At 40.3% G+C, this 12,097-nt stretch overlaps 1 protein-coding gene across 1 annotated transcript; it reads left to right on the top strand.

The window, feature by feature from the left end:
* Positions 1-9,225: 9,225 nt before the first annotated feature.
* LOC133052072 (spermatid nuclear transition protein 3-like) lies at positions 9,226-9,739 on the top strand. The gene is made up of 2 exons (XM_061136845.1): positions 9,226-9,342; positions 9,524-9,739. Exons 1-2 carry the CDS (start codon positions 9,226-9,228, stop codon positions 9,737-9,739), a joined length of 333 nt encoding a protein of 110 aa, XP_060992828.1.
* Positions 9,740-12,097: the final 2,358 nt, after the last annotated feature.

Below are 12,097 nucleotides of genomic sequence, written 5' to 3'. Positions count from 1 at the left end.
CAATTCAAATTTGTGAGGAATCTCCACACTGTTTCTCTCCAGCATTTATTCTTTGTAGACTTTTTAATAGGAGCGTTCTGACCAACGTGAGATGGTCCCTCACCGTGGATTTGATTTGCATTTCTCTGATAATGAGTGATGTTGAGCATCTTTATATGTGTTTGTTAGCCACCTGTATGTCTTCTTTGGAGAAATGTCTGTTTAGTTCTTTGGCCCGTTTCTTGAATGGATCGTTTATTTTTCTGGAACTGAGCTGCAGGAGCTGCTTGCATATTTTTTTAGATTAATTCTTTGTTCATTGCTTCATTTGCTGTTATTTTCTCCCATTCTGAAGGCTGTCTTTTCACCTTGCTTATACTTTCTTTGTTGTGCAAAAGCTTTTAAGTTAACTTATGTCCTATTCATTTATTTTTTGGTTTTTTTTTTTCATGTAGTACCATGTTTATTGAAAATAATCATCTATAAGTGGAGCTACACAGGTCAAGCTCTTATTATTCAAAAGTCAAATATATATGCTATAAAATATAGATATGATATATATCTTTATCTGTGAAGTATTACGAAAATCAAGGTAATATACACACCCACCATTCACCAAAAAAATTGCTTAGAACTTTTGCTTGTTCCTCCTTCTTCATGGTCTCAGCTTGCTTAAAAGCAAGGCTGTCTGCTTTCTGTTGCTATTAATGACTTTGCATTTTTTAAGATCATGAATAAATAGAATTACACAGTATGGACTCATTTTTATTGTCTTCATTAGCTTAGCGTAATTATTTTGAGAATTGTTCATGTTGTTGCATGTATCCACTTTACTGCTAAGTAGCAATCCATTTTATTTTTTATTTTTTTTTAATTTTTATTATTATTATTTTTTTTTCCAGTGGGTTTTGTCATACATTGATATGAATCAGCCATGGATTTACATGTATTCCCAATCCCGATCCCCCCTCCTACCTCCCTCTCCACCCGATTCCTGTGGGTCTTCCCAGTGCACCAGGCCGGAGCACTTGTCTCGTGTGATTTATGTCAGAGAGTGTTTTGCCTATGGTTTCCTCTTGGAGTTTTATAGTTTCTCGTCTTACATTTAGATCTTTAATCCGTTTTGATTTTATTCTTGTACATGGGGTTAGAAAATGTTCTAGTTTCATTCTTTACAAGGAGCTCACCAGCTTTCCCAGCACCACTTGTTAAAGAGATTGTCTTTTCTCCATTGTATGTTCTTGCCTCCTTTGTCAAAAATAAGGTGTCCATAGGTGGGTGCATTTATCTCAGGGCTTTCCATTTTGTTCCATTGATCTGTATTTCTGTCTTTGTGCCGGTCCTATACTGTCTTGATGACTGTAGCTTTGTAGTATAGCCTGAAGTCAGGCACGTTGGTTCTTCCAATTCCATTCTTCCTTCACAAAATTGCTTTGGCTATCCAAGGTTTTTTGGTTTTCCATACAAATTATGAAATTGTTTGTTCTAGTTCTGTGATCTCTATAGAACTTTCAGAATTTGTCCTCAGTCATGATGGAGCAAGTGAAAGGATGAAATACTTTCCCTTCTTACTAGTCCTCAATTCCATTTGTCATTAAAAGGCTATTCATTTCTGAAGAGCTATCATGGCTAAAATGGAAGACAGATTTCTTGTTTGTGATATATAATGTAGACATCAATTTTTTTTTTCCTGCAGACTTCAATCTATTTCTAATTATACTGATACAACTACTGATGAATAATTTATTTTTGTATGTAGATCAATACTAAGAATGATATGGATCCTTTCCACAATCTCATCCCCAACCTTTTAAACACTGCAGTTCTATACAGTATTGATGAAAGTCTGCTCCAACCTGCAGTTACACCAATATCATCAGTATATTCCATGATTTTCTGATTGAACTTTTCTCCAAAGCTCTTAATATAGGAATTTAATATGTGATAACCCTTTCCTATTTATAGAAGCTCCATACCTAAGCATTAATTTAAAAAAAAAAAAGCTTTAGATTTATAAAATGCTTACATTCAGCTGTACAACCGTACCAGTACTTGACAGACATTTGGCTGGCTGTCTTACCAAGAAACCCTGTCTATTCTGTAAATCAGTAGTCGGATTCCATGCATTTCTTTATGAAAATTATTTTTCAGAGATAGGGTCTTTTTCAAAGAGCAAAACAAGCAGAATATTTTGTATAGATGTATCCTATATATAGGATAAGGCCTATGTATACTATCTTGACTTACACAGAGATACTTATAAATGTATATATTGACATATATATGGAAAACCAAACGTACATAGAAAAGGTAAAAATATCATATAGTTCTAGAAGAAAGCCATGCAGAAACTAATGTAATGTAAACTAATGGAAGCCAATGCTATCCAAAAGTCTGTAGACTTTTGGATGTGAGGCCTCCGGTCGCGATGAGGCGGAGAACTAGGTCTTTCTCTGTGGTTTCCACAGGGGATTCAGACATCCCTTCGTCTTGGGAGATGCAAGACGAGCCTGCATTCAATTCACTGCAGGGATATCTGGCATTACTTCGAGTCAGGGCATATCGGTGTCCATTCCACTGGAGGGCATAAACTCAGGGTCCCTATCACATACATGTAGCTGAGAGAAGCCTCCTCTTGAGGTCCTTGTGGAAAGTTGGTATTCCTCTTGAGTCGAAGCCAGGGACTAAGTAATAAATGCTGGAGAGGGTGTGGAGAAAAGGGAATCCTCTTACACTGTTGGTGGGAATGCAAACTAGTATAGCCGCTATGGAAAACAGTGTGGAGATTTCTTAAAAACCTGGAAGTAGAACTGCCATATGACCAAGCAATCCCACTTCTGGGCACACACACTGAGGAAGCCAGATCTGAAAGAGACACGTGCACCCCAATGTTCATCGCAACACTGTTTATAATAGCCAGGACATGGAAGCAACCTAGAAGCCCATCAGCAGATGAATGGATAAGGAAGCTGTGGTACATATACACCATGGAATATTACTCAGCCATTAAAAAGAATTCATTTGAACCAGTCCTAATGAGATGGATGAAACTGGAGCCCATTATACAGAGTGAAGTAAGCCAGAAAGATAAAGAACATTACAGCATACTAACACATATATATGGAATTTAGAAAGATGGTAACGATAACCCTATATGCAAAACAGAAAAAGAGACACAGAAATACAGAACAGACTTTTGAACTCTGTGGGAGAAGGTGAGAGTGGGATGTTTCAAAAGAATAGCATGTATACTATCTGTGGTGAAACAGATCACCACACCAGGTGGGATGCATGAGGCAAGTGTTCGGGCCTGGTTCACTGGGAAGACCCAGAGGAATCGGGTGGAGAGGGAGGTGGGAGGGGGGATCGGGATGGGGAATACGTGTAAATTTATGGCTGATTCATATCAATGTATGACAAAACCCACTGAAATGTTGTGAAGTAATTAGCCTCCAACTAATAAAAAAAAAATTAAAAAAAAATAGGAAGCCATGCAGAAACTAATGTTCCTCAAACTTAGTCTAAATCCATTGTGTCCGAATGCACAAACATAAAATATTAATAATTTTACATGTACAAAGCTCCAACAAATATAATTGCATGGAAACTAATTGGGAATGAATAACACTTACTGAAAACTCTAACAGTCATCAGGTGAAAAGAGACACTCAATAGAAAATGATCAAGATAATTGAAAGACTTGAACAAAAGCTTGGCCAAAGAAGTCACAGAAATGGCAAATAAGCGCAGGAAAAGATGCTGAGCATATTGGCTATGACGGAAATGCAAATTAAAACTAAAAAGAGTTCTAACCGCTCTATATCTATCAAAGTGGCTAGACATTTTTAAAAGGTGACCACACAATAAGGTGGCAAGGATGCAGAGAAACTGGATTATTCATACATTTCTTGTGAGAGTATAAAATGGTACAGCTATCCTGGAAAACAGTTTGACACTTGATTAAACAACATGCTGTAAACATTCAAGTATAATTTGACCCAGAAGTTGTATTCCTGCATATTTATTCTAGAGAAATGAACATAAAACCTTTCACATGAATTTTCATTGAAACTTTGTTTGTAATAGCTAAAAATGTAGAGAGGTTAGAGGTCCTTCAATGAGTGACTCGTTCACCTATGGTGTAACCATAGTTACATAACCATACCACCATACCAGTAACAGTCAACCATACCAGTAGCACTCCTCATCAATAAAATGGAAGAAAATATTAATACACGTAACAACGTGGATGAATCTCAAGTGCATGCCAAAGTAAAACAGAGGCCAATCTCAAAAAGGCATGTACTTTATGATTCCATGTACATATTATTCTCAAAATGACAAAATTAGAGACATGGAAAAGAAATCAGCAGTCAGAAGGGATTATGCAATAAGAATATAAGACTGTGGTATTAGGGAATGCCTTTAAGGTTACGGAACAGTTCTCTATCTTGAGGTGGTTATGCAAATACACATATATTTTTCATATATATATATATATACATATACACACATATATACATCAATATTCATATAAAAGATATTATAACCATAATACATAAGAGCTCTCAAACTCACTAATAAGAGAACAAATAAACCAATTAAACTGTGGGAAAACATTTGAATAGCAATTGGTTGACATCAGATATGACATAAGTTGTACAATGACTCATAAAGACATACAATTTATTAAAATAACTAATAATTAGTAGTGAATGCATATTAAGTTTGCAAATTGTATCTTGGATAAAAGGAATAAAATAACTGAGAACATAAACAACTCTCAGGAAAAGAGAGAAACTTTAACTCTCCTCAGTGACTCATAAGAATGCAAAATGATAAAGACACTTTGGGAAATGTTTTTCATTACTCATAAATATCTGCACACTGGAAAACTGTGTAATCCCATTCCTAAATAACTCCCAAGTAAAACATGAATTTCTGTCCACATAAAACCCTTCATGCCAATGTTTATTGTGGCTCTATTAATAATAGCCCCAAACTGGCAATAACTCAAATGTTATTCAACTGGTAAGCCAATATACAAATGGTGCATCCATCCGATGGAACACTATTCAACAAGGAAAAGGGACATGCTATTGATGATTGTAAGAACTTGAAAGTTTTTCAACTTAACAAGAAGCAGATCAGAAAGACTACTGACAGGATGAGGTAATAGGCACATGGAAAAACACTGACCATCACTAATAATTAGAGAAATAGAAATCAAAATCACTAGGAGATATCACCTCACAGCTGTCAGAATGGCTATCATCAAGTCAAAAAGTCTGAAAATAACATATGGCGGCAAGGATGTGGACAAAAGGAAGCCCTTGTACATAATTGGTGGGAATGTAAATTTGTGCACTCACCCTGGAACACAACGTGGGAGTTTCTTAAAAACACTAAAAATAGAACTACCATGTGACCCAGCTATTCCACGCCTAGCTATACATCAGAAGAAAATGAACACTAATTTGAAAAGATACATGAACCCCAAAGTTTATTACAGCCTTGTTTACAATAGAAAAGATATGGAGGCAACCAGTGAGCAAGATGCACATGGTTCCTGTCCTCATAGCACTTGCCTGGAGTATGAGATAAGCAAGCATTTGAACACCACAGTAATCCTCAGAAATACTGGTAGTTACATGTTTGTTGAGGTGGAAACATTCTCCCAGCATATGGTATAGAAAAGGAAGGCTACAATATAGCATATAGATTGATTCAATCTGTATAAATTAAAAAAAAAATCACTGATGTACATATGCTCATCCAAAAATATGTGTATCATATGTATACATTTAGCATTATATAACATATACAATATATATGTTATAAACATTTAGGTAGAACAACAAAGACAGAATATGAACAGTATATATGCCTATTGACACACTTATTGGTGTTCTCTAATTTCATTTGTATAGTCCTTTTTGCAGTTTCCGTACTGCTTTGCCTCGAGTATATATTTACAATTACAAAACATTAATAATGCTCTTTCGAAGCAGGTAACCCAGACATTAAATTAACATATGCCCAGGTGCCCCTTCAAGTTCTTCCCTCTTCCTCCAAGGCCATGTTTCTTCACAATTTCCCCATCATACCTTAGATGCCAGTTATATGCAAGGCATGTATAACCAGCTTTCTTGGGTCTCGGTGCCTTTGCAGGTTCTGCCCCACTGTCTGGGAAACACTTTCACAGCTTTCCACTTGGTGATCTATCTACTTTAGGTGGCTCAGGATTCATCTCGGGTGTCTTTACTGAAAAGGACCCCTCCCCCACCTCCTTGCCATCAGGCTATGACAAATGCCTCTCTTCTTTACCACCACAGCCCTGTGTGGTTTGTGTACGCTGAACCAACTCATCATGTAAATGGAAAGATAAGTTTACTATTACATTCCTCCTTTTCCTGCCCTGTTCTCTCTCATCAGCAGCTCATCACTTTTTGGTCTCGTCCTCACTCACCTGGTCCCACTTGCACCAGCCTCTTGTTTTATTGAAAGGACATAGACAATGCCTTTTGGGGGCTTTTGCCCAGGCCATTTCCTTTCCCCAGTCTTTATTGCCCATGATAGCCACAAAGTCACTCCCTCTTTTCTTTAATTAAGTCTTTGCTCAGATGTCCTGGATTCATAAGGCCTTCTGTCATTATTCTCTGGGGAGGAAAAACACCCCATTTCTCATAACTCCTAAGGTTCTTTCTATAGCGTATAATTGACTATTTGTGGTTAGTATTAACCTTCCATCCTCACTGACTAGAATGTAAGCCCCTTGAAACCAGGGTCCTGTGTATTGGCTCCCGTTGTGCACCTAGCACCCACAAAAGTGCCTGAAATACCGCAGGAGGTAAATTAATCCCTGTGAAGTGGGAAATAAGCATTACACCAAAGAATTTATGTCCATTTTTGCAATTAAATAAAACAAATCCAGACTAACGTAAAGAAGGAACTGGATTTGAGATGACTATGGCGAAAAGGTCGACTCACACACTACGTAAAAAATGCTGAGAATTCTCCAAGCTAGGCTTCAACCATACATGAACCAAGAATTTCCAGATGTTCAAGCTTGACTAAGAAAAGGCAGAGGAACAAGAGATCAGATGGACAGCATCCGCTGGATCATAGAAAAAGCAAGGCAATTCCAGAAAAGCATCTGCTTCGCTGACTAGGCTCAAGCACTGTCCTGTGTGGATCACAACAAATTCTGGGAAATCCTTAAAGAGATGGGAATACCAGACCCTCTTACCTACCTCCTGAGAACTCTGTATGCAGGGAAAGCAGCACTAGTTAGAACCAGACATGAAACCTCAGACTGGTTCCAAAATGGGAAAGGGGTATGTTAAGGCTGTATATTGTCATCCTGCTTATTTAACTTATATGCAGAGTACATCATGAGAAATGCAAACCTGGATGAAGCACAAGCTGGAAGACTGCCGGGAGAACTATCTATAACCTCAGATATGCAGGTGACACCTCCCTTAAGGCAGACACAAAGAGCACTTAAAGAGCACTACAGCATGTATTCCCCAGGCTATTCCGTGGGCCCTTCAGCTCACCCACCGGCCCAAGTCTGCATGAGCTCCAGGGCCTCTGGAAAAAGGCCTGAATCTGCCTCTAATCTCAGTCGCCTCCTGATTGCCACCACACCACCCTTGACTTAATCACTTCCCCAATGGTCCCTCACTGACAGTAACCTGTGGGCATTGCCCACTACAGTGCTGCCCAATAGCTAAGCAGGACAGCTAACAGTCACTCATTTACAACTGTTTGCTTGTGGCGGGGGCACTCTGAGGCACCAAGCAAGGGTTGGGCAACACCTGTTGCCTAGGAGTAGGGTAGGTTGAAATGGAACACACCAATGGCTACCTGTTAAGGCTGTGCTCATCCTGCTCTGTTACACTGTAAATAGAAAAAGAATCACTGTGAATTTAAGGTTTGTGAAAGTAGTTTTCAACGTGGGCGGGCTTGCACATTGTTGTTGGCTTTGAACTATTTATACTATATGCTGAACATGTGCTCAAGTGGCAGTGGTTGAAGGGGCACAGAGATAAGTGCTGGTGACAGGAACGCCTGGGAATATAATGAAAAGAATGATAGGCAAAAGTTAAATAAGTATGTGAAATAAAAATCTGAGGTTGGAAAGGAGTGAGTGAAACAGATGCCGGCACACTGGACCCAAAGTGTCCTTATGTAACAGAGCAACATGGGCAGAGCCCTTCGCAGGTAGCCCTTGCTGTGCCGTATTACTCCGCCTCCTGTTACTAGGCAACAGGACTTGCTCAGCCATTGGTCTGTGCCTCACTGGCCCCACCCACAAGCAACCAACCATCAGTGAGCTACCTACAGGTCCTTGCCCTGCTCAGCTATTGGTCAGCACTGCCATGGGCCCTACCTACTGATAACGGTCAAGGAGGGGTGACTGGGGAATTGATCCAGTCAAGAGTCAGTGGTGCACTGGTGAACTGACTCTTGATTTTGAGCACCTTTCTTTTTCAAAAAGCAAAAATCAGGAATTGATTTCTGCTAGATGGGGCCAGCTAAGTTTCCCTACTCAATATGAGAGTTGAAGTGTCCCTAAAATTTTAGTGGAGGAGACATTTAAAACTGTCTTTGCTCTGATGTGTAATCTTATGGAGACTGTGTATTGAACTTTGGGCAAAAGACTGAGGATTCACCAAGTCTGGGGGTCGCTGAAGCTCATCACAGTAGATAAAATATCCAACCTGTTCTTAATTACCTTTGTCCATTTAAAGTGCTTTCTCTTAAGTTCCTTAAGCCCTTCCAGAACCCCCAACAGGCAGAAGGTGATCTAGAGATGAAGTGCTTAGAGGACTCTGAAGGGATGAAGTGGGACAGAAAGGGTTCGGCAGATGTTCATGGAGGGATGAAAGAGGCATGAGTGTTGAAGTGGCACATATAAGTCAAAGGATAAAGGGAAGGGAAAAGAAGTTTGAAAGTCATGAGGAGGAGCACCATGCCCCTGAATCACCACTCCCCAGAATCAGACACACAGACATGTCAGCAGTGGGAAAGTTATATCACAGCCTCCCTCAGCATCCACTAGCCCATGTTGATGCACACAGTGGTGCACTGTGATGTCTAAGCCCCCCAAACTACTATTGGCTGGCGCAGTGCCTAACAGACCAATCAGATTGAAGGGTGTGGCTCCTCATTGTCCTCAAAGGGTATAAATAGGGAGGTCAGAGGCTGAAAGTCTGGGTTTGGCCACTTCTTGGCACCATCATGACTAACGCAACCAGGAAGCCACAGCAGTCAAGAGGAGTTGCAATGCGGTTTGCTTCAAGGAAGAATGGAACAAAGAAGACCGTTTGTCAAAGGAGGGGCAGAGGCGGTGTCAAGGTAAGATGATTCCAACTAAGCTTCCCATGTTCTCCATTGACTTTGCTGCCCAAGACCTCTACCCTGCCCATGCCTGCCACAAAAGCCCTCATTAGCCCACATCCCTTTCTCATGAAATCTCCCTTCCACCTCAGTTTTTATGTCCTTTCTTCAAAACTAATACCCTTGTCTTGTCTTCCAGGCACGAAATATGACCATGAGGGTCAGAAGACCTCTACAAGGTACCTTCAGAAAGAAAATCCGATCATATGCTACTCAATCGACAAAGCTGAAGAAGACAAGAAAAGCAAACTGTTTCTTCTCTCGCTGTGGACGTAAGAAATCGAATCGAAGCCCAAAAAGGTACCAAACTGTGAGGCAGAGTCAAGGAAGGAGGCAGAATCCAAAGAGAAAATAAGCTCAGCCGCCGCCAAAGAAGAGACCCTGGAGAAGTACAACGTGGGCAGCCAGTAAGTGAATAGCAAATGTCAGACCCTTTAGAATTGTGTCTCCAGAGGTCTGCTTTGTTAGCAATGGCCAACCAAGAAAAGACTCTCACACTAACATAGTAAGCAGATGGCTGCAAATAAAAGAAACACCAAATGGTGAAAAGATGATACTTGTGTGTGTGTGAATTTTCTGATGGAAAGGAGGGAGAGAAGAGAAGAGGTGGGCACTGGAGACGGGAGGGATATGTGGTCCTGAGAGGTTGGGGAACAGACCCTCGGGTCCCCAGTTAGCCAGAGAGTAGAGGTGTGGAGTGGGTCAGGAGTCTGCACTGATGATGGAGAACTCTGCTTAACACTTGATTTCAAGGGCAAGGAGTAGTGGTGTGGTGTTCCTCCCTTTGTCTGGGGTGTGGAAAGACATTAGGGTCTAGATGCCAGACCCAGATGGGAAGGGGTTTTCACACGGGGGTGGAGAATGTGAAACTCCCCCTGAGAAAGGCAGGCAGAAATCACCTCCTGGCCACCTACCTCATAATGGGGTTTGTTGCATCACTCACCTATGCTGTCAGCTAAAGGGGCTCAGAAGGCACAAAGTGCTAATACACCTAAAACCCACAACTAGTACTCCCAGGGACTCAAATAATATTTGGAGGGAACTAACAAAATATTGTTTAGGCCACATATTTGCTAAGAAGTTTTTGGGAGCATTGTATTCCCAAAGAAGGGCAGTGGTGGTGGCCCAATGTCGGTGCACATTACAAACGGGATCACCCTGCACACAGAATTTTTTTTTTTTTTTTGGTATGGGGGGTGGCACTAGGTAGGTTATGAAGAAGTAGTTCCCTGAACAGGGGTTGAATCTGCACCATTCTAGCATACCATCGAGTTCTATCCATTGGACAGACATGGAAGTCTGTACAGAGAATTTTCACATAAATACTAATATAAGACTGAGTGAAAATTGGTCTTGTAATTATCACCATATCCTAGGATTTCTAAACAACTACAGTCGTAAAACATTCTTCCCCAATAAAGTCTTTTGTTAGTCCAACTTCTACAAGTTTATCATGGTTTAAAAGAAAGAGTATGAAATATTTAATTTGGCGTTAACTTTCATTTTGAAAGGTTTTAAAAATTCCAAGGAGAATAAACAAATATGGAGACATATAAGGCAGAGGCTCTGATGATGAGGATCCTGTGTGTCTTCAGAAAACTTTTTAGAAGCAACCAAAACACAGAGTTTCACCAACAGCATCCAAAGAGTTGAGTTCAAATTTTAACTCAAAGATATGTTATCTTTGATCTGGACTGCAGCTGCCTAACTCAATCTTTCTGGCACTGTAACGCCTGGGAGACCCCACTGATGATACAAAGTCAGTCACTGAACGTGATTTAAAATCTATAAGAGTGAAAGCCCCCCTGGGTGTGCTGCCCTTTATTTTTTTTTAAAGTTCTTTTATTTTACTTGATTTATTTCAATTGGAGGCTAATTACTGTACAATATGATAGTGGTTTTGCCATACATTGTCATGAGTAAGCCATGGGTGTACATGTGTTCCTCATCCTGTACCCCCCTCCCAACCTCCCTCCCCATCCCATCCCTCAGCATCGTCCCACCACAACAGCCCTGAGCATCCTGCCTCATGCATCCAAGCTGGACTGGAAATCTGTTTCACATACATGTTTCAATGCTATTTGCTCAAATCGTTCCACTCTCGCCTTCTCTCACAGAGTCCAAGAGTCTGTTTTTACCTTTGTGTCTCTGTTGCTGTCTCACATATAGGGTCATTGTTACCATCTTTCTAAATTCCATTTATATGCGTTAATATACTGTATTGGTGTTTTTCTTTCTGACTTCCTTCACTCTGTAATAGGCTCCAGCTTCATCCACCTCATTAGAACTGATGCAAATGCATTCTTTTTAATAGCTGAGTAATATTCCATTGTGCATATGTAGCACGGCTTGCTTATCCATTCGTCTGCCCAGGGATGTCTAGGTTGCTTCCATGTCCTGGCTATTATAAACAGTATTGTGATGAATATTGGGGTACATGCGTCTCTTTCAATTCTGGTGTCCCTAGTGTGTATGCCCAGCGGTGGGATTCCTGGGTCGTAGGGAATTTCCAATTCAAATTTCTGAGGAATCTCCACACTGTTTCTCTCCAGCATTTATTCTTTGTAGACTTTTTGAGAGGAGCCGTTCTGACCAACGTGAGATGGTCCCTCACCGTGGATTTGATTTGCATTTCTCTGATAATGAGTGATGTTGAGCATCTTTATATGTGTTTGTTAGGCATCTGTATGTCTTCTTTGGAGAAATGTCTGTT

The sequence above is a fragment of the Dama dama genome, chromosome X (genome assembly GCF_033118175.1).
Source record: "Dama dama isolate Ldn47 chromosome X, ASM3311817v1, whole genome shotgun sequence".
Taxonomy (NCBI): Eukaryota; Metazoa; Chordata; class Mammalia; order Artiodactyla; family Cervidae; genus Dama; species Dama dama.
Note: the sequence above shows the minus strand (reverse complement) of the source record. Positions and strands in the feature narration are given on the sequence as shown.